At 33.8% G+C, this 24,296-nt stretch overlaps 1 protein-coding gene across 3 annotated transcripts; it reads right to left on the reverse strand.

Annotated features, from left to right (window-relative positions):
* Positions 1-291: 291 nt before the first annotated feature.
* LOC111056409 (protein lin-52 homolog) lies at positions 292-22,576 on the reverse strand. 3 transcript variants are annotated; one of them, XM_022343773.2, is made up of 4 exons: positions 22,248-22,576; positions 17,312-17,401; positions 16,134-16,238; positions 292-529 (listed from the first exon to the last, which is right to left on the reverse strand). In XM_022343773.2, the coding sequence occupies exons 2-4, from the start codon at positions 17,385-17,387 to the stop codon at positions 375-377; spliced, it is 336 nt and encodes a 111-aa protein (XP_022199465.1). In that variant the 5' UTR covers positions 17,388-17,401; positions 22,248-22,576; the 3' UTR covers positions 292-374. The 3 variants fall into 3 exon arrangements, with proteins under 3 accessions (XP_022199465.1, XP_039289972.1, XP_022199464.1); XM_039434038.1 differs by lacking the exon at positions 22,248-22,576 and adding an exon at positions 17,989-18,351; XM_022343772.2 differs by lacking the exon at positions 22,248-22,576 and adding an exon at positions 18,231-18,380 and having other exon boundaries at positions 299-529.
* Between the last annotated feature and the right edge of the window lie 1,720 nt (positions 22,577-24,296).

Consider the following 24,296-nt stretch of genomic DNA (forward strand, 5'->3'; position numbering starts at 1 on the left):
AGTACTGTCAATCCTACACTGCCATTATAACGTGGACCTCACTATAGAGGAGTAGTTTTTAAAATATTGACAGTCGAATAACACAATTTTCAATACTGAAATGAAGAGAAACATTTCAAGAAAAACTGACATAAGCGGTATAGATCATAGACGATCACATTACGTTACGTTACATGGAAAAAAGTTGTTTGATTTAGAAATTATTCATTACTGTATCTCTTTGATACCAAATGTGTTTATTCATATACTAAGTGAAGGTTTGAAAGAGACATTTGAAATGAAACTCTTGACTTAAGTATTTGTTTCTATTTAATAAACTATTTACACTGATACATAGTACAAGACAGTCAGTTTCAAGTGATTAAATACGAAACTCAGTTTAGATTACTATTATACTTTTTTTTAGAAAGAACGTTCAAATATTTGCCTTTTGTCATCTCCTTCGCTTCTTCCAGACCCAACTTATAAGCAGCATCGTGCAACTTTTTTACCTCGGCTATTAGAGCACCATGTGAAAGGGTGGACAGTTCTGCAACACAAACACACATTTTACGACATCTTCACTTAATTTATCTTATTACTTGATTCTGCACTTGCACTTGATACTCAACAACTCAACTGGCCCGAGCCCGAGTGATTTGAGACTGTGCGTGTTATCACTTTTCAGAGCAAGGAAAAGGTGGTGAGGGTCGTTTATCAAAAGCACACAGGTGCTTTAAAGCAATAGAAAAATAAAATAAATTCAGCTCGTCCGGAGAATGATAACCAATCGGTAATGGAAAATACTTTTTAGGAATACTTTTACTTTTACTTTTTGAAAATAAATGAAATTGGGAAAATAAAATACTTTTTGAAAATAAATGAGATTGGGAACCATAATAGCCAGTTTCACGAGAAACTCATATAGTCCAGTATCCAGAAAGAAACATTCGCTCTCTATATTTTTTCTAGATGAGAAAACAGGAAAACACCGTAAATCCGAGGTTTTTGGGGTACACTGTAAAAAGTTCCAGGGCTTGAGGGTCAACTTTTGTATTTACGATTTCCAATAGACCAGAATTATTGCACGAAAAAATTAGCATGTTCTGAGTTTTTGCCAGCAAAAAGTACCTGGTGACTCGACTATTATGATATTATTGTAATATAATATTTTTAGTAATTCAACTTCTTAGAACTTACGTCAATGTCTTCAGATTAATGTAAATTATCTTTGATTCTTTTAATCTTCTATACAATGGCTGTTGCCAACACATCTCTTTAAAAACTTAGAAATGTTGTAGCCTATATCTGCAAGACCCCCCACGGGATAAATTACTAAAATTATAAAAGAATTATTAATCAAGGAAAGAATTATTTGTTTTTTAATTGAGGATGATGCTCACATCAGCTTTTAGCTTGTGCATGGGTAATGGAAAGTATGTGGCTGATTTGATGACATCAAACTTCCATGCCTACCGGCGAGATTCGATTCGAACCCACGACCTGGTAGCACTAGCAGATTGAATGGTGCAACGCCATAGTCGGCTCGGCTAACCTGGCCAGCAAAAGTTATTAGTTATAAAATAATTCATTGGTCTACAGCTTTCTTTTTTACAGAGAAAAAATGTGGTGGGGGGGGTTGGAACTTGTCAGTTTTTAGCGGCTTTATCTCGGGAACCATCTAACCTATGAAAAATCTGTAAGGGGTCACAGTTGTAGATTTAATGAGTTTCAATTTTGTATTTGGAGCATGTTTATTTGTATTTGATTTAATGAGTTTCAATTTTGTATTTGGAGCATGTTTATTTGTATTTGGAGCATAGAATTGTTTCTATGAGAAACAATTCTCAAGACACAGAGGGGAAACAAAAAAGTGATACCTTCTACCCCTCTTCCACCGTTTACTCGCCCACAGGTTGGTGGACTTACAGTATGTTTACCTCCTAACTACTCTGAACTACTTCTGTCCCCCAAGTCAAGAATTGTTACATATTTCATGTCATGTACACCTCCTTTTTTTGAGTATTCACCGCCTAAACTAGAAGCGATGGAAAAGTTTGATCGATTTCTCCACATGTACAAACTTAGATCAGTCTTGCATGGCCACAATGGAAAAGTCCATCAGTCTTTCCTGGTTTGTCAAAACTGATTTTAGTCAGAAACTGAAATACCTAATATATAAATTTTGTCAAATTAGACAACTGGATAGCTTGGAAATTACAAAACAAATTTACTTCTAATATGCACTATCGGTTATACAATATGTTATACGGGCTTGGGGTGGGGCGTTGAATACACATTTCAAAAATCTAATCATAATTCAAAAATATATAATTAAAACTATGCTAGGCAAACCCAGACGTTATCCCACATGTATGTGATCTATTCAATGATTTTAAAGTGTTGACCGTTCGACAGCTCTACATAAAAAACCTGATATTTTACATAAAAAACAATAAGCATAAATTTAATAGGCGTGTAACCGGTTCCAACTTGAAATTACGTCCTACTAGAGACATATTTCAGCAAGATAGAATGGACTTAATAGCCCAGTCAATAAAGGTTTTTTCGATCCGAAAATTAAATAAAAGCTGAATCTTTTACCATCGATAGAACCCTCCCAGAGGGTTATTCTCCCAAAAGTCCCAAGAAATCCCCTTGGAACTTTCCCCCCTAGCCACCCTCAAAGTTGAAAAATGCAGGTAATCACGGAAAATCAATTATCTCTGTAACCATTGATCGGAAACAGTTCTATTATATACCAATCGATTCGTTACATTATGGACTACAATATTAGTTATATTCATTCTTCCAATAAAACTATAAAACTAACAGTTTTCTTGATAAAATAATATACAGGGTGTTTCAGAAGTAGTGTCGAGAATTTTAGGGTATTGTACCTGGATGCTAGGAGACTACAAATGTCATATTTGAAGTGTCCAAAACTCAGCGGTTATCATATAGCTGCCATTTTGTTTTTTTCACTTAAAAATTTTTATCTCAGAACGAATGTTGTATTGATCTGAAATTTGGCATGAATATTTATGCTATAAAGACTCAACTATAAAAAATAAAAAAAAAATTTTTCGTTGAAATTTTTCAAAATGGCGGCCATTTTAAATTTTTGATGGCGAATATCTCGAAAACCGTCCATTTTACAGAAAATTTACAAGAGACAAAAAAGTTAGCAAATTTTTTCACAATTCCAATGATACCTAATTTATTAAGATTGGTCGAAGAATAACAGAGAAAAATATTAATTTCACTCAAATCGGTTCACTGATACTAATGCAGCAATTGCTCAAAATGCCGTCCTTCAACTTGATTACACAGTCTGCACCTTTCAATCATGGACCGTCGAACTGCTATAAAAGCATTTTCATCATCTTGAATGGCACCTGCTGCAGCAACCACACTTGCCACAAGGTCTTCGTTTTCTACTGGCGTGCTGTAAACAAGGTCTTTCATATGGCCCCAGAAAAAAAAATCTAAAGGGTTGAGGTCAGGTGAACGTGCGGGCCACGGTACTGGTCCACCCCGCCCAATCCACCGCTGACGATAGGTCATGTTCAGAAAGTCCGTAACAACATTTCCGAATGAGCAGGGGCACCATCATGTTGAAACCAAATATTATATCTGTTTGCAAGAGGCACATCTTCCAAAAGTTCTGGTAGTATGTCTCTTAAAAAAGTAATGTACGTGTGAGAATTCAGACGATTAGGAAGAATGTATGGTCCAATCACGCGATACCTAAGATACCCGTCCAAACATTCAGCGAAAATCTATGCTGATAACCACGCACTTTGACCTCATGAGGATTGTCTAAGGCCCAGACGTGACTGTTGCGAGAGTTGAAGATTCCTTCTCTTGTAAAGCTGGACTCATCGGTAAATAACACATTTTCTAGAAAATTTGGTTGGATAATGTCTTGCTGAAGAAACCAACGGGCCAGTTTACTCTTGGCTCATAGTCGCGTTCAACAATGAGTGAACTTTTTGAAAGCGGAAGGGGTGAAGTCTTTCCTTGTTTAGTACACGCCACACAGAAGAAGCACTTGAATTGATTTGCTTGCAACTGCTCTCGTACTCGTTCTATGATTGAAATCGAATTTCTGCAATACTTCCTCTTCAAAAGCAACATTTCGAACTGCTCGAGGCCTACCAGCAATTACCCTGTTCCGTTCAAATGAACCAACTCTCTCAGCCGATTGTGAGTTCTTGTGAACACCTTGTCGGAAGGGAGGGGAGACGGCGGTTTGGAAATGCAGCTGCATACATTCTTCTTGCTTCGGTCGCATTGCCAAGAGCTGCTCCATACATGAAGTGAATATCGGTGTACTCCAGCGAACTAAATTCCATTACAATAATTAAATATTTGTGTAGAAGCAACGTAAGAAAATATTGAAACTGGAAATTTAAGATAGAAATAAGACCTAGGAAACGTGAGACTAAGAAATATGAAGCACTACATCTGGTTCTTTACTTTTAATGAAAACAAACAATACTTTTACAAGACAAACATTATCATCTGAAAACCATTGTAAAATCATCTGTTTGCCATATGGAGCCATACCGAGTTTCAAAGCTTCATCTTAATACATCTGGAATTAAAAAATTAATATTGATCGTTAAATGGTGAAAGTGGTCATGCATGCAGTACGAAAAAAATTAATTCTCTGTTATTCTTCGACCAATCTTAATAAATTAGGTATCATGGGGAATCGTGAAAACATTTGCTACTTTTTTGTCTCTTGTAAATTTTCTGTAAAATGGAACGGTTTTCGAGATATTCGCCATCAAAAATAAAATGGCCGCCATTTTGAAAAATTTCAACGAAAATTTTTTTTTCATTTTTTATAGTTGAGTCTTTATGGCATAAATATTCATGCCAAATTTCAGATCAATACAACATTTCGTTCTGAGATAAAAATTTTTAAGTGAAAAAAAACAAAATGGCAGCTATAAGGATAACCGATGATTTTGGACACTTCAAATATGACATTTGTAGTCTCCTAGCATCCAGGTACAATACCCTAAAATTCTCGACACTACTTCTGAAACACCCTGTATATGTAAAAATTTAGGGGGTTTGTGATTTGATTTTTTTGTTTTCTTCGATTAACTTCAAAGCAAGTAGTTTTAAAGAAAAATGAGCCGAATAATTAATGTAGCCACTGTCATTGCAAATCCATTGATGTATATTGTTATGTATTTGCGATTCGATTTGACGCCGTGGAAGGGGAAACAGTCGACGCGGAACGGCGCGGCTGACTCTCTTAGCCATAGTAAACAGCAAACTGGAAATCAATTATCTCTGTAACCATTAATCGGAAAAAAATCTATCATATGTCATTCGATTCGTTAAATTAAGGACTACAATATTAGTCGGATTCATTTCCTCAATAAATCGAACAGTTCCCTTGATAAAATAATATAATGTAAAAGTTTAGGGGTTTTTCGACTTGATTTTTTTTCTCCGATTAACATCGAAGCAAGTAATTTTAAAGAACAATCTGACGAATAATTATTGTAGCCACATTCATTGCGAATCCATTGATGTATATTGTTATGTATTTGCGATTCAAGTTGACGCTGTGGAAGGGGAAACAGCCGACGCGGCTGACTCCCTTCACCATAGTAAACAGAATAATACTGCTGTATACATTGCATCTCATTTACACTATGGCGCTCGAAACAATTAATTTTGTATATTGTTTTGACTTGCGCTGTATATAGATTTTCACTTTTCAATACTCTAAAAAATATTACAATTTTTTTGATTTAACCATGCTCATGATAAAAATCAGGATTTCGTTGTTTGCTCACAGAATTTATTATATTAATTTGAAGTGTGCCTTCTCCATACGAGTCAGAGGTAACACAATTTGATAACTCTAGTTTCAGATATTGATGTTTTTCAACGAAGTTTCATGATATATTATGTGTCCGACTCCTTCATCTTATCCTTATTTTGTGAAAAATGAAGATTCAAAATTTCTTTTCATAGCTTTTCTTGTGTTTCATCTTGTTTCATCACTCTTTATAATTTAAACACTTGATAATGGAATGAATATCATCAGATCACGTAAACAAAAAAAAATAAAAAGGTGGGCCTACCTGAGATACTATATAGGAGTACACTGTACTCCTGATAAGTTGAAAATTTTCAAGCTGAAAGTAGATTAATTTGTTGCACATTCGGTTCAAATATTAACAAATGTTATCAAATATTACCAATATTATCACATATAGTGAGAACGAATTACTCTGAAGCTTTCTATTCTCACTGAACATGAAGAGGCAATACCAAGCGAGAATCGCAGTTCCGTTCCGTTCAAATCATTATTATCAGAGCTTTCAAATTGATGCTATGTAACTATGGATGTTATCCCCATCTCACAATTTCCCTATTTATCCTTATCCTGATTCAGAATAAAGTAGTTGATCTCTATAATCACAAAAATCAATGTACAGTACCTATAATAAATAGTAAAAATAAAAAAAATTCTTGTAATAATGCAACTTTTTCTAGGTACGAATTTCAAGGCTCATGAAATGACTTTTCTCAATCACAGGCAGAAATTCCAATGATCATCATAATAATAATTTAATGAAAATTGTTTGTATTGTACATTGTTCGACGTAAGATAAGCTACATCTTTAAGGTAATCAACGTATTTAGGATTATCATGTTAATGAATGAAAGCGAGACTGTGATAGAAGATTAGTCAAACTGAAATATAAACATTATATACAATGCATATTTCTGATCAACTATAATTACAAATGATAGTATCAAGCCGAAATGAATTGAGCAACTGAATTTCAATGTTACTATCCACTGTTCAAATCGCACTGTGATTTCCTTTTACTTCCAAATTGATTGAATTGCCTCACTCTTCAACGTAAAAATTATTGTAAAAAAATTCCAGTGGAATGTGAACGTCATCCAAATAGCATTTGAATTTCAATTTTCAGATCATGAAATTCATAAAAAACTAATTCTTGAGAGAATAGTGATGAATTGCAAACAGTGCAAGTAACATTGATACAAAGCGATACAATGAAAATCAACATCGATTAATTTAATACTGGACTTATCAAATTTATATTACCGTTAATTTATATTATTCATAAAGCTTATAAAATGTAAAATCAACATTTTAAATTTTCTCTACTGGAGCAAAACATCGATAGGAAATAAAGAAGAGCCCATTATAAGCACAATATACTTGTGTACTAGAATTCACTTGAACTAACTCATCACTTCAACCCTTCAATGATCACAATGAACTAGAATGGTATAAAAACCATAAAATTGATAATCAGGTACATTTTTCAAATAGCTTCACCCAACTAAATCTGTGAATGCTAAGTCATAAGAAATCATGTTCAACAGATTTAATTTGAATGATCTATTCTTTTGGTACCCTAATCAAAATCAATTTCAATCAACATTAATCGACATAAAGAAAACCTTCTGCCAATCTTGTGTAATGAATGAATGACAAGATGCGAGTGGAGGTGAAAAATCGATATGTTAACAAAAATAATAGAAGATAATGAATCATCTTCCAATTAATCTTATACGGTAGAGTACTTTGTGGTTAAATGTGAAACACTTTCATGATTTTCCTACCTTTTATGCATGCTTACTCTTCCTTAATTTGTATGTTTGCATGGCTTTCATCTTTAGAATCTACTGAATTTTCATATTGGACTGTCTAAATAATGTAGATTCAACTAGTAAGAACGGAAGATAAGCTACTTTACAGAGAGAATCATAGAAAGTTTCAACTCAACAAGCCCAATGTATAAATTTTTTTATGCCTCAGCCGTCATATATATTTGGCTCAACTGAAGGTATATAATCAACCTGGCTTGGAGAATATTAACTGTAGAAAACAGCAAACACTGCACGCTATGATTTTTCAGGAAATTGCCACTGTTAACACTATTGTAATCTATGATTCATCTCAGTTTTTGACATTCATAACTTATGATAAATTTTAGCATAGAATTATGATCATACACACATACTGTATTTTAAATATGTATTATATTATGTAATAGTATGAATATTTTATCGGTTGCAAACAATATCTTTGTCTGTCATAGAATGCATGATTTAGCACATACATATATAACAACGAAATGATTTTAGAGAATTTAGAGAATTAAAATGTGAAAAATTAGTTTCATCGCATGTCAAAACAATAGACAAAATTAATTGTTTCGAGCGCCATAGTGTGAATAAGATGCAACTTAGAAAGCAGTAGGCCTACTACTGTATTTTACTGTTTACTAAGGTGAAGAGAGTCAGCCACGCCGTACCGCGTCGACTGTTTCCCCTTCCACAGCGTCAAATCGAATCGCAAATAAATAACAATATACATCAATGGATTCGCAATGAATGTTACATTAATTATTTGTCTAATTTTCTTTAGATTATTTGCTTCGAAGTTAATCCGAGAAAACAAAAATCAAATCGAAAAAACCCTAAATTTTTACATATATATTATTTTATCAAGGAAACTGTTTGATTTATTCAGGAAATGAATCCGACTAATATTTTTGTCCATAATGTAACGAATCGAATGACATATGATAGATTTTTTCCGATTAATGGTTGCAGAGATAATTGATTTCCAGTTTGCTGTTTACTATGGCTAAGAGAGTCAGCCGCGCCGTTCCGCGTCGACTGTTTCCCCTTCCACAGCGTCAAATCGAATAGCAAATACATAACAATATACATCAATGGATTTGCAATGACAGTGGCTACATGAATTATTTGGCTCATTTTCCTTTAAAACTACTTGTTTCGAAGTTAATCGAAGAAAACAAAAAAATCAAATCACAAACCCCCTAAATTTTTACATATATATTATTTTATCAAGAAAACTGTTAATTTTATTGGAAGAATGAATATAACTAATATTGTAGTCCATAATGTAACGAATCGAATGGCATATAATAGAACTGTTTCCGATCAATGGTTACAGAGATAATTGATTTCCCGTGTTTACCTGCATTTTTCATGTTTTAGGGGGCTGGGGCGGAAAGCTCCAAGGGGATTTCTTGGGACTTTTGGGAGAATGACCCTCTGGGAGGGTTCTATTGATGGTGGGAAATTCAGCTTTTATTTAATTTTCGGATCGAAACTGCTTTTTTGGACCTTCATTGACTGGGCTATAAATGTGAGTAGAAGACAATTTATTTAGGTCTCTCAGAGACTGATAAATTTACTCCCGACTAAGTTAACCTTCCGGGACGCGCGCCGTTGTAAAAAGTACAACAGTCAGAAAGTTTTTCGTTTTAATTGAGAAGTTCACATCCGTGAGGTTGGTAACCTTTAAGTATTCCTCCGCGACATCTAGCTCCGCCCATAGACAAAATATTGCATTACTATCAATCACTGGTCATACCCTATTCAGTGTTGAAGAGACCGGTGTCAGAAATGTTGTACTTTTTACATGACGCACGTCCTAGCTTAGTGTAAAGTTTGAAGTCTAGTGGTCCATTTTTCGAAAGTGAGTGTGATTTTACCGATAGCCTCAGATGAGTTATTATTAATTTTGTTAATAATAAACAGTTTTGACAATTTTCGTGATGTCAGATGTTCTAAGAACAAGTGAAATAGACCGACTCCTCAATGAAAGTAGTTCAGAAGATGAGCAAAACATTGACTTTTCAGATGACAGTGAGGAAGTGATAGAATACAATGAATTTTCGGATGATAGTGAAGTAGAAGGTGACAATGGAAGTGAATGAGAAACCAGTAATTTCGTTGATGAAAATTCTCCCGAACATGATGATATTGAGTTTTTTCTTGGGAAGAATGGTGAAACAATCTGATGTACGTCTGAAGTAGCAACAACCAGCAAGACTAAGAATAAAAATATTATAAAAATTCTCACTGGTACAAAGAAGGTGGCTAAGAATGCAAAAGATGAAGTTGAAGCATTTTTATCAGTTATCAGCCTTGATATGATTGATGAGATTTTATATTGCACTAACCAGCATATTGTATCTTTAGCACCTCAATTCAAAAAAGAGAGAGATTGTTTACAATCGAATAGAACTGAAGTGGCCTGAACAAACAAAAATTGAGAAATAAAAAATAACTTCAAGCATTGAATGAAAGGTATGTTTCTGTACGGAGTTTTTACCATGTGTATTAAAAGTTTTCTAACAAAACCATTATTTTTTTAGTTCCCTCTAATATTAAAAATCCAAAACATACTAAAAATATCATACTAACATTCAAAAATAGTCTTGTAATGAAAATAATGGTAAAAGTTGCACATATAAATTGATATAGTAGCTATTTTAATGAAGGAAACAAGTGTTGTATAAAGTACAACGCGCGCGTCCTCGTATTACAAAAATATGCGCGCGTCCCCGAAGGTTAATAGAAAATAAGAGCGGTAGCAGGAAAACTCAGGAATGAAATTGAGGAGTGGATATGTACGATTGACATTGGGGAGGAAATATTCTAGAGGCCAACTAATCCTTTAGACTATCATACATTTCTCGTTGCTCTTTTCCCATCATTTCAAGACACTTTTCACTGTTTTTGATTTTGCTTGGACTTTCTTCATTTTTTCCCCGCGTCAATTGGTTTTATTGAATATTATTTTTTCTTCAATTGCACCAAATGTAGTATTTTATTACTAAATTCAACTTTTGTCTTTATTTGTCACTATACTGATGCTCAATTTGACTGTTTTTGACTAAATTGTTAAAAATTTTACTGGTGGCAGAGGTTTATGTATTTATTTTTTATTTATTCGTTTTATGTTATATATTTGCTGTATAATTGGTTAGGTACTTCGAGGAATTTTATATTTTGTTTGTTTTTCCGGTTTTATTTTTTCACTATTACTCTATTTCTGTTTGTGTGAAATTGGCAAAGACTTGTTTCTTTTTTTCTTTAGTTATCAAAATTGAGTGACTGTCTCGTTCATATTATTATATACAATATTTATAGTGTTGAACTTCAACCACAGCTGTTATGCTATTGAAGTTATTTTCTCTTTTTACCATCATGATACTGTTTTCTCTAATTATTACATTGTAAAAACATGTTGTGAATAAAATTTCAGTTTCAGTCACGCCAAACGTCAAATCTTCTATCCAAATGAGTCTTACAGTACTTACAGTTTGTGTGTCCACATAGTATTATTTGTCATATCTGGCATTATAATGCAAGAATGACGGTAAGTTTGTATGCGTGAACCGAACTTTGAGTTAAGCAAAAAATATGTGTCCGTATCAACTAAATATAACCCATTTGAAACGTGAAATATAAGAGGTATGTTTATCCTGTTCAATACGAAAAGTACCCATTGTTAACGTTTTATTACTAGTTATAATGTAGAGAAATGATTACTTACAATATTTTAAAATATATGTTGGTGATAGATAACTTTGAATTTATTTACTCACGAGTCATAAGAACGTAATCTTCCTCGTCCAATGGTTTGTTCCAAAGTTTTGGTAGTGCTTGTGTTGAGAAATTCCATCGAACTTAATATAATAACACTGAACTTAATATAATATAAATCACTTAACATCAAAGTGATTGCTTTTAACAAGTTCAGTAATTAACTCGGTGATCCAAAAATTGAAAACGGGTGTCCGGAGTTCAGCTCATAAATATTACATTTTCCAATATCGTCATTCCATGGTGACGAAATTTAGCTTAAACTTGTTCATTTTAAATTAAATTTTCAATTAATTTATGCATGTTTACAACCCATATATGTCAAGGATATTTTTGATTATTTCATTATAATTTTAACCTTTTGGTCTAGGTTTACAAAATTTAGTAGGCCAATAAAAATGGTTGAAATATCGGGATACAACTGTTTTTTTTTCATAAAACTAAGTATGTACCTACAGTAACTATTGAATTTTACTCATAAATCTAAAAAATAAATTTTCTACCGTTTTTTTATATAGAGCCTTATTTGTTTACTTCTATAGGCCTAATGAAAGAGGAGTATTTCAAGTTAAAATTCGTCTATGCTACAAAATTTGGAAACTCAATATTCTTACTTTATTCTTAGTTCTTTTGAATGTTTGAACGAACAGCTGGCGTGACTTTCTCGTCTGACTATTGTATAGTAATGGACTATTTTTATCTAAAAAACAGTCATCACCTCGCCTTGTGATTCAAAATATCAATGTGTATAACAAATATCAAATGTATAACATTATTAGATGTGCACTTGAGAAAAATTTCTGTACTTGTTGTTAAAAGCAATTCCCTTTTAACCATGCAACATCTGTATCAAATAATAACTCCTATGTGGTGGCAAAATTCATCTGCCTTCATATTATGGAATTTCTTATTAAAATTTATATTACCTTATGTTTCAGATTCTATCAAAAAATCTTGTGGGTCGACTGTGGGCATTGAGACCCAAATTGAAGACGCTATTAAGGATTGGCTAAAATATGCAACAGTCAGAGTATTTTCAGTGGAGAAAAAAACAATCTAATTTCGTCGGTAATTAAAAAGTATTATGAAATGAAAGTGGAAAGTATTTTGAAAGTCCCTTTCTATTGAAACACTGTAATAAAATATTTGTTTCTCTATTGCATAAATCACAAACTATCATCATACCTGAAAACTAAAATGTAGGCGGGTTCATACGATGCCAATTGACAAGACAATAATATTGTCTTCTGAAACTTATAGCTGGTGTAAAGTATCAATTGAATCTTTTTATTCTAGAACCATCATCTAGGCATAGCTAAAGAAAAACTAATTGACAATTATTATTGTTTTGCCAATTGGCATAGTTTAAACCTGTCATAAATGTCAAGTAAAAATTTAGATGATCTATGTTATTTGCTAGAAAGAATTAAGCTATTTTCGCTCACCACAGATAAAATTGAGGCGTTCAGCGCAATAGTGGCCCAACCCACAAAATTATCAAATTCAAGTAGTCAGCTGTAAAGATTCCCTATAACATGAAATGTAAACGTAAAAGTGGCCTAAGCAACCTTTCTCATTCTTCCCGTAGATGGCAGCACAAGTTTGTTTTTGCTCTACTGTTTAGTCGTTAGAAAATGATGGCAATACTGGCCCAAGCCACATGCTCGTGGGATAGGCCAGTATTGCAGAAGTCATGTTGAACAGCGCTTTGTGTCTTCGATAATATTGCTTCGAATTTCATCACAATGTTTGAAGGTGAGTGCTTTTATTTCTTGACATAATCAAATATTTGTTTATTCTTCATATTTTGACTGAAAACTAATTGATTCCATCATAATATTGATGAATCATTTTTCCAAACAAGATAACCTCTAAATATTTTGGCTAGATTTTCTCTACTACCATTCTACAATATTAGTATTCATTTCAAGTTCATAGAACTTGGAACTATTTCGAAATTAATTCAAAATAGTTTTTTATTCTATAGAAATGAATTATTTTAATGTACAAGCTTGTACAGTTTTTTAATAAAATTTTAATTACACACACATTAGGCCTACCTTGGGTAAGTATATCAAATGGTTGAGTCATGCATCTACCTTCAATCAAAGCAGCATATTACTCATTAATTTTATACTTTTGAGCATTTTTACTTTTCTAATTGTTGAGGTTATCCATGCTTCTTGAAACTGCAGTATTAAGTTAAATAATGATGAATAAACTTATACTTGCTTTGCAGCTCACTCACGATTTCTATGTGTCGCGTATGCAAAGGTGAGTAGCTTGAAACGCGTCCACGATTTTTACTTTTCTCAAAAGGAGTTCCACTTTTCCTATGATAATAACTAATAATTTTTTATTTTGAACTTGTTACAGATGATTCAATGTCTGAGCTGGAAGAAGACATCTATGACTCATCCTCTTGCCATCCAACTCAGGTGATGAATCTTCTACCGATGATGACTGCATGAACAATGTTGCTGTGGAAACTAACAGAGCATCTTCATCCAGAGACGGACAAAACAATGACAACTCAACAGGAGCTGGTGAATTGAATAATAATCAACCGGTTGATGAGGTAAGATTAGCTAAACGTGGGAAAAGAAGGTACAAAGATGAAAGCAAATGGAAGCGGAATGAAAGAAAAAGACTGAGAAATTCTGGAAAACAGTACCATAATGTTTCAAAAAAATTAATTCCTGAGAAGCAATTCAACGAGAATATGGACTGTACATGTAAAGTTGAGTGCAGCACTTTGATTGACACAGAACATAGGAGAAAATTGTTCAAATCATTCTATTCTATGGGAAATTTTGACATGCAAACGTCATATATTTGCTCTTTGATCAAAGTAAGCCCTAAGCAACGAACTTATACTAAGAATGATTCTAATAAGAGAAATTACACTAGAATGTATTACCTGCCCAACCAGAATGGTATAGAAATAAAAGTTTGTAAGACTTTGTTCAAGGCAACATTTGCCATCTCAGACGGTCGTCTAACAAGAGCTCTAAGTGGAAAACCTCACGGAAGTACACCTCCCATTGATAGGAGAGGTAAACAACCCTGTCAATTCAAAACAAGTGAAGAGAAAATAAATCAGATAAAGCAATTCATCTCAAAATTCCCCACTTATTCATCCCATTATTCACGCAATAAAAATCCATCTAGAAAATATCTTCCTCCAAATTTGAATCTCTCCAAATTATACAGCCTCTACAAAGAAGAATGCCCCAATCCAGTTCGTCCATTCATTTTCAAAAAGATTTTTAATAGAGATTTCAATCTTTCATTCCATTCACCGTTGTCAGATACATGCAAAAAATGTGATGCCTTTGATATCAAATTGAAATCAGCAGGAGCAGATGGTGATATTGCATCAATTGAAATGGAAAAACAACTTCACTTGCGAAAAGCTGAGTCTGCTAGAGCTGGCATGAAAGCTGATACTGAAGCTGGAAAAACTGATCCTGATTTGACTGTAATTGCATTTGATTTGATGAAAACTTTACCTACACCTTTACTTTCTGTAGGAACAGCCTACTACAAGAGACAATTATGGACCTATTGTCTAGGAGTGCACAATTTGTCCACTAATGATGCTCATATGTATGTATGGGATGAAACTATTGCTTCCAGGGGACCAGCAGAAATAGGTTCTTGTATTATGCATTTTATAAAAAATAATGTGTCTACTAGCAAACTGATAATGTACAGTGACCAGTGCGGAGGTCAGAATAGAAATATTAAAATGGTGGCATTTTGCACTCATATTACTGATTCAGTACAGTACTGTGTCAATGAAATTCATCATAAATTCTTGGTCTCTGGTCATTCATACCTACCGTGTGATCAGGATTTCGGCATCATAGAAAAGCAGAAGCGTTTTTTCAATGAGATCTTTGTACCAAGTGATTGGGTAAAAGTAATCAGCCAGGCAAGAAAGAAAAATCCTTTCTCTGTGACAGTGATGAAGCAACAAATGATGAAGTCTCCAAAAACAATTCTCGACAATGTGACCAATCGTAAGGTGAATGCAGAAAAGAGCAAAGTTGAGTGGCTGAAAATGCAGTGGATTCACATCAGTAGGGGGCATCCATATGTAATGTTCTACAAATACTCAAATAGTGATGACGTCCAATTTTCTTCCGTCAATCTATCCAAGAGGAAGAGAAATGAAGTTACAGATCTCCAGCCGCTATATCCAAATGGAGGGCAATGACACCGCAAAGTACAATGATCTACAGTCCCTTCTGCCTTATGTACCTCCAGTTCATCATCCTTTCTACTCATCCATCAAAACGTCAACAGCAGTAGAAGATACTGGGCTTGTAGTAGATGATGACTCAGACTCTAGTGAACATTGATTGAATTTGATTACAGTAAGGTTTTCCAATAACTTCTATCATTCATAATTTCAATTTTATCAGGCCTACTTGATCCATTTTTTATAATAATTGAAGATTTTTTCGATAGTCTATTATAATGTGCATATTAATTATTATTTTTCCATTACTTACAAACTAGAATGCTTATGATAACACTCATCATACCTGATTGAAATGAAATTAGGCCTGGTAATGGAACAAACAAATATATATTCTCTCAATTCTTATTAATTTTCAATTTAAATTGTTATTGTTGAGCTTATTCCTCAATTTTATTTGATTTTAATAATAAAAAATGAATTTCTTAATTTATTTACTCACGAGTCATAAGAACGTAATCTTCCTCGTCCAATGGTTTGTTCCAAAGTTTTGGTAGTGGGTGTGTCGACAATGCATTTAAATGCATATAATCAGACACGCCTGGAACTGGAAATTAATTTAAATAACATGAATTTTCCTTTTCATCAAATTAAAAAAATATCAGAATGAGTAGTGCAACAGCAAGCAAAGATTGACTGAGGAGAGAGAGCTCCCCGAAATTTTCCATTTCTTTGTATTTGCAAATGTATTTTTTAATTGCTCAACTTAAGATTGAAAAAGGTATGAGCTCAAAGACATATTGTTCATAGCGGAAATAACTAACGTTAATATTTAGCTAATAAAGATGTGAAAATGTATGTTTGTGTATGTTTTTCATTGGTAAGAGAATCCTCTCAGATGTTCCGCATCGCCGTTTCCCTAGATCAACTTCCCAGCAGTAAACTAAAAACTTACAGGTTTCATCGTGCTCAATTTGAACCACTCGGAAATGAAACTCAAAATGTATTAGTAAAAATAGATTGAGAATATAGACAAAAAATTCAAACTTTTTGATAACCGAGAATAAAACTTTATTTGTTTGAATTACCTTATTCATTTCTGCTAACGAAGATGTTTTTTCTCAAAAACAACATGCTATAGTCTATTCTATTAACAATAAGGGAGGACATAAACCATTTGTTGTATTTAGATTTCTTGGGAGCTTTGATTGACTTACAATTACTTACTTACTAAAGGTCCAAATCCTAAGCGGCAAATGTACGATTCCAGCCGCGCGGCGACTGTACTAGTTTATACTGTACTCAGTCTATATGAGTCGACTATGGAGACAATAACTATATGAGTTAATAAGGCGCGGCTACAATCGTTGCTTAGGAATTAGACAGTTACAGTCAGATTTCAACAATGAAATATAATTTATAAATGTTTTTATTTAAAGAGTAGCCCTAGAAAGTACATAAAAATTATCTACAAAAATACATAAAAGTTATATCGTTCAAGGAGGTAGGTCGATGGATAGGAGCGATATATTATTTTATTCTTCATTTCTACAGAGTTACTCGAGTGTTATTACCTATTATAGTACCCCCTTTCATTTTCTTTGAAGATCTATATAATAAAATATTATTTTACATTATTATCTTAATAAAGAATTCAAGTAGGAATAATTATTTTCTTACTCTGCTCAGGCCACAGTTCAGGTGATGTGCGATCCAGCTTCTCCAGGCTCAGTAGGCTCTCATCCAATGCAGTCATAGTCTGCTCCGATCCTGCAAATATAAATCATATCAAAAACCAATCAAGTAGGCTATTTTGTGATATTAAAAATTAAAGAGCAATACTCAATGCATGAATCACAAATATATACTGCGAATAAGTGTTTATTTTTGTTTTAACGTACATTGGATGAAACATTTTTATTTCTCATAAAAATTGAATCTTTATTTCATGAAATTCACATAACAAAATAAAACATGCTGTGCTCATCTATCTATTTTAATTTCTAAATTATGTTGTTGGAAAGATGACAAATCTTGATCATTGAGAGGAAGTAAAAGTCGTAACAAGGTTCGACTAAGTCATAGCAAGAGTCTAATCGACAAATTGGAAACTTTGCTTCTTTCTATGACCCTATTCATCACTGTAATTGGCTCATCTCCTACCATTTATCTACACCGCATATTCCTCGTATAGGTTGCAACTAAATATGTACCTATAGACTTTATTTATATTAAGCACAAACAAAATAAATCTTTGAACTTGATCAAACGCTAAAATTGTTAGGGAACCGAATTTGCACAACGGTTGGATTCGATTCACACGATTATTTAGTTGAATAGCAAAATAAAAATTAAACCTTGAAGAAAACCAAAGCGGGCCCAGAACAATTTTCAAGTCGTGGTTAAATGATTGAAATTCGACTGCTCCCGTCGACGAATCGCGTTCAGCAATCAAATCCAGTGTCGATGAGTTCAATTTTATAAGCAGTTATAGATTAAATGAAAATTGATGATAATAATAATCACCCCCCCCCCCCCCAATAGAAATGTTCCTATGAATTGAAAAAAATATCTACAAATTAAAGATTTCTTGAATTACCATCATCGGAAGCAACCATGTTCATATTTGTAAACACTAATATGAACTTTAGACTATTGAACTGCATACGCGAACTTACTTCTGGTAAAAATAACTCTTGAACACACAACACAGTAGCAAGATCAGTACTGATCTGATCTCTATGAATTTATCTAATCTGCAAAACCGGGAAATGCTTCTAATTTGAGTAGAAAACAGATAAGGATAAATCAACTGTTGTCAAACAGAAATTTATCATCATATTGGATAGTATAGAATAGAGGGGGGAATAAGGGAGGAAAAATTAATAGACCTCTGTGTCTAGTTTTTTATCATTGTAAGGGACCTTTATTGATATATATTTTTTGATTTAGTGATTTTATTTTATGACATAGCCTATCTTGTTATTTTCAAGATACATGATCCTTTTCCATACAGAAAAAATTTAAACTTAATTGGAAATAGATAAATTAAAAAGTGTTTCCAAGTAACATTTAAATCCCTGGTATTTATTGCTCTAGGCATTTGAATTATCAAGCTCATGCTTGAAATCAAACTATAGATTGGGAACAAAAATTGTCTTTTAACTAAAAATTTGGTTTTATTATCAAAAACATGTTCGTAAATTTTTGTTAAAAAAATTGTTCAACTTTGTTTCTGGCCAAATTCAAGTTGAGGCCAAAATACGTTTTCCCGACTACTTTCAACATTAAGATAGTCCGGGAGCAAATGTACTAAGAAAGGCACTCTGTGGAAATTTTCCGTAGACAAACGTAAAAGATAACACAATTTCCATTAGATGACGCAATGAAAAGTCGAAACCACAAGCAAACATCTCGAAAACAAAATCGCCGCCAAAATTTTCAGGGTTTTGTTGTATCGTTTTTATTCTGATAAAGGTTCAACATATCTCACCGTTTTTTGCACGAAAATTTCTGAAAAACCTTCCTCTAAAATTCTTCTTGTATAAAAGATTTCTCTAAAACGCACATTCATTAGTAATAAATTTCCAAAACCTTTCTGAGTCTAGAACAAAACATTTTTCTTCATTTTCTCAAATGTCTTCATATTATAACTTTTTTGTCCAAGAGATGCAAGAAAATATTAAATCTATGGAATTTGGATCATTTTCTGAGCTTCAAAATGATATATTTATGTTTTCACACGCTGTACTTCAATAAAATATGTTTTCCAGCACCCTCCAAAGAAAACCATGCATGATTTCTGGTGCGTTTTTCCATATGAGGAAACAAGTTGAAAATATAAGATCGATTTCTTCATGACTACTGCTGTAGCGTCGGAAAAAGAGAAAAAAGTACAGTTCGCAGCGGAAAACACGCATTTTCCAGCACATTATGCCAAACCTACAATTAGAGAACAATAGAGAACCCTTGCAGGTATTTGTGAATAGTGTGTAGAAAAATTAGAATATCCATAAGGGCAATTTTTTATGAGGAATAAATAACTTTTTCAATTGAATTTGAATCTCAAAAATATTTGTCATCATGAAAAATATGGTGAAAGAAAAAAATTGTAGATTTTTACAATATTGCATATAAATAAGTAAATGTTGAGGAAATCATAATTTGTTCTACAGAACTTTTCAGAATAAAGCTGACTATCAAACTGGATAGATAAATCTGGTTTACATAATATGTAACGTGAGTTAAGGGTCGTTAACATTAGTTAACTTTCCATGAAGTTTACTTGACTTCATTTGAAACAGCGATTTTTGCAAAATGAACTACTTTTGCAAACTTGCAGTCAAGTTTACAATTCAAGTTTTCTTAATCTCAAAAGTCTACCTACATAAGTTTTGGGTTTTGTAGTTTCAAGTTTCCTTGAATTCAAGGAAACTTGTTTAATGGAATCCCTACTTTACTGAACTTTTATATTTAATATTTAGCTTCATATACATGAAACTAAATACTTGAGGCAACTACAAAAATGTTCAAGAAGCTGAACTTAAAAATTAACAAAAACAAGACGGTAAATATAAACTTTACACCAAAGAGGCAAATCCTCTTTGTTTACGGCATAACTGATAAAACAACAAACACAAAGCACTACACCAAGTTTCTTGATATAATGATGTCTCGTGTGATCTACATGTTGAGAAGAATGAAGTGCTTGCTGATTGATGAGCATATTTGATTATGGCCTATTATTCACTGTTCCATAGCCACATTATCTATGGAATACTGCTGTGGGGACACTCTTCACACTGTGAGAGTATTCTTCTGCTGCAGAAGAAGGCAGTTCGGATATTGTCATCCCGTGGTCATCTGGAGCACTGTGGGCCACTCTTCGCCAGACTCGGGATTCTCACATTTTTTAGCCAGTTTATCTTTGCTTCCCTCGTTGGTATTAGGAATACCAATCTGACAGTGAATCTGAGGGGGTTGCAGAGTGCCTACTCACTTCGAAATGCTCTCGAAGTCAATTTTCCTCGATGTAGGCTAAGTAACGCTCAAAACTGTTATCCGAATATCGCTATTAAAATGTTTAATATGCTACCTCCATCTGTGCGTCTTTTGAGTGACAGTGAGTTTAAGAGAAGACTCAAGTCCTGGCTGCGTGCCAGACCATACTACTCCTTGAGTGAATTTTTTCAGGAATCTATAGTTGACATTTAGCGGCCATCACCGTGTTTGGCCATCTATGCCATTATGTTTTATTTTTTGTCAAAAACTTTTGTGTGAAATTGTTTATTGACGTGATGACCTAACCAGCTCATCTGGCTGGCTAATGGTCCTACGAAAGAAGATTGAAGATGGACCACTATTGATTGAATAAAAGTTGCGTACGGTGATTTCAATCTACATACTTGAATCTGTAGTCCTTGCAATAAATTCAGACCCAAATTTGAGAAATAGTCAACATGGGTACAATAGGAGGACTAAGCTAAAAATTGACCTTTCGCAGCACAGGCTCAACAAATTTTAACGCGTACAAATACAAGCAGTTTCATACTTCTTCAATATTCTGTCAGATAGCCTAAACAATTTGAGAAACTCACGATCAACGTTCCACAAGGAACTGAAAAAGTATCTCACTGCAAGACAATACTATTTAGTGACAGAATCCATTGAAGATCAGAAATACTACCACCTTAGAAGATAGCGGTGCACGTTGCACCCACTGCCAACCTGTCTACTCGACTATTGAAGACCCTGATTGGGAGATCGACAAAAAAATACACAAATCCACGATCTTCGGACCGTAGTAAAGACATCGAAAGTAAAAAGTGAATATAAAGGCTAGCTATGGGCTCAATAGATAATGAAACATACAAGCTCGGATGTAGCGCATTGAATTAGCTTATGGCAATAGCCTAATATTTAGCTAAACATGGTAAAGCTAGGTTTAGAATCAAAATTAGCCTAGGCATTTTCAAATCAAAATTCAATGAATACGTTACTACACTCTCATAAAGGAAGGAGGGGAGGAGCGTACAGTATATTTTTACATAAGTAGCCTATAGGCCTATAGATTTATTTAGAAATTACTGAAATTAAAAAAAAAAACAAATTGAATGACTTTAATGGTGTGATTACATTAAACAAACGCGTATATATATGCATGTGCAAGCTTGGCTATGCATGACCAAGTGTGCAGATAGGAAACAAGACTAGGAAAGAGCAATAGAAGCACTAACACACTGAAGCTTTGCACTTGCTAGTTGCATTCAGTGGGAGCACCAACATGGAAGTAACGTGTTTTAATGGCAATTTCCAAATTTTGTTTTTGGCTCACGCATGATTTGACTTGCAAAATGCACTTGCACATAGCCTACGCAGTCAATGATTACATTCTTATGTACGTTCTAGGTGATCATTATTCTACAACTTATTAACATAGACCCATTTTTAATAAACTTCCTTCATACGGCCTACTTTCTAGTCTCTAATTACAGTATTATAGCACATTAAGCTAGTATGAGTATGACTAATAATAATGCTTTCAACTTAACTTGAGGTAATAAAGCATAAGCTATAGTAAATAAAAAAACAAATTATATTTAAATAATTAGCCTACCCTTAGAACTGCAACACACTCCGGTGATGCAGTATTATTCAACAGTCTTGATTTTGAAGTCATAAATAATGAATGTTTGGCATTTTACTTTTTAATCAACAAGAATGTTGAAGTCAGCACGATACGCAGTCCTGCAAACACTCTTTCTACTTAGAAGATATTTAAATTATCCTTCTCATCACTCATTTAAATATAAAAAAATAATAGCCTAATTATTATTACAAAATGCACTTTTCCGTATTCCGTGTCTGTGTTGATTGAATGTTGATCATTTGATTTGATTTGCAAACACAACGAACTCAAATCAGCAAGTGTAGAGTGGAATGTCACTTTCTGTTTGGGAGTCAAAAAATAATAGACTTCTCACTCTGTGAATTTAACATAAATTTCATTCAAATATTTATATAGAGTGAAATTATTTTGTTTCAAAATTTTTCTATTCATAAAATGTTCTATCAAATTTATTTGGACCACTTCTCAAAGCAATTATCTTGACAGTCTCAGAATATACAATTAAAAATTGCTTGAGATGAGATTTGACGGTTTAGAGGCTGCTCGATAACTGCTCACGTATTAAGGTTCGAACCCACTAGAACGTATCATACCATGACCGTGCCCGTACCGACACATGCAAAAAAATATTCTTTGCATCATTTGATATGTAATGCACCCATTAGACCGTTCCGTCACCGGCCATGCACGTCCAGGTCAACATTTGTCAGCCAGTATATTTTGTCTGTGACGGAACGCTCCTTGCATGGCACGTGACGCCTGCAAACCCCGTTGTAACCGCGTATGCACCGCGTTGGTAATCAGTTCACCGCTACATTCTCTTGCTAACTGACGCGTTCCCAACAACTTCTGACCGGGCATCATACGCGTATCATACGCGTATCATACCCGTATCATACGCGTACCATACGCGTAATGTACTGGCATAGACCGCTGTTGATCCGGTGTAGTGGGCATAGTTGTTATTTTACGTGCCTGGCATGGTCTGACACGGTCCGTGTCTTATACGTTCTAGTGGGTTCGAACCTTTAAGGTGCGTACTAATATAAGCACCTGGAACACGCTCCGCACTTGCTCAAATCATGAATGTTACGCCAGATGTTACGCAAGGGAGCGCTAGAGGTTCGAAATATGTTCGAAGCTTGGACCAGTTATAGAATAGACACGGCCCATTGTATATTCATACTGAAAGTCGATGAAGCCAACATCTACTGCCACATCTCCAAATCGTGATGTCAGCATCAGATAGAAAACTTTTCTGTGGAGTTTGTTTACATTGTTTTACATAGCTGATTGTGTGTATTTCAGCAGGAGCGAAGCGGGAGTTTACCATTCTAATGAATAATAATTTACATCTTTCTGAAATAGACACAATCTGGAAGTTTTCTATCCGATGATGACGTCACGATTTGGCAATATGGAAGTAGATTATTTTGTTAATATACTGAATCCAATTCAACTAGTTATCCAAACAAATGATGCCATCATGAGGGAAGCAATAACTTTAAACGGTGTACACACGCACGTTTGCCTCGGGTGAGCATACATGTATGGGCTTGCGTTCGCTGAGGCATGTGGGCGAACCGGAACCCTGTCGGTATTTTGGCGTGCTCAAAGGCGCCTCGGGCGAGCATTGAATGTACGTGTGGACGCGATTTTGCCATACGGTATGACGTTGTGTTTTAGCACCATGAAATAATTTTGAAGTAAATAACTGAGCTTTAGTAGAATTGTAAAATTGAAAGAATAGATAGCCTAGTCAAGGTACCACTCAAATAAAATCGAATATTATTAATTTATGATAAAAAGTAATCATGTTATCTATTAAGCGATAAGAAAACCATGCAAAATTGTAATTAAACAGTAATGAGAATTCTCTGGCAGAAATAAAATTATATAGCGGCTTGTTTATTATTGGCAGATTATAAAAAAAAAAGATAGCATGTACAATTTGAGGTTAGAATCCTTTGTTTTGATTTAATACATCAATCGATCTTAGATCAATCAACAACTTATTGAATCGATATCTAACAAATC

This window comes from Nilaparvata lugens, chromosome 1, assembly GCF_014356525.2.
Source record: "Nilaparvata lugens isolate BPH chromosome 1, ASM1435652v1, whole genome shotgun sequence".
NCBI classification, from domain to species: Eukaryota; Metazoa; Arthropoda; class Insecta; order Hemiptera; family Delphacidae; genus Nilaparvata; species Nilaparvata lugens.

Coding starts and splice junctions, on each gene's coding strand:
- LOC111056409 (XM_022343772.2), bottom strand. CDS start 18,297: ATGCAGTTCAATAGTCTAAAGTTCATATTAGTGTTTACAAATATGAAC. Junction 17,402..18,230: donor CATGGTTGCTTCCGATGATG/GTAATTCAAGAA, acceptor TTATATTTGCAG/GATCGGAGCAGACTATGACT. Junction 530..16,133: donor AGATTACGTTCTTATGACTC/GTGAGTAAATAA, acceptor TTTGTGTTGCAG/AACTGTCCACCCTTTCACAT.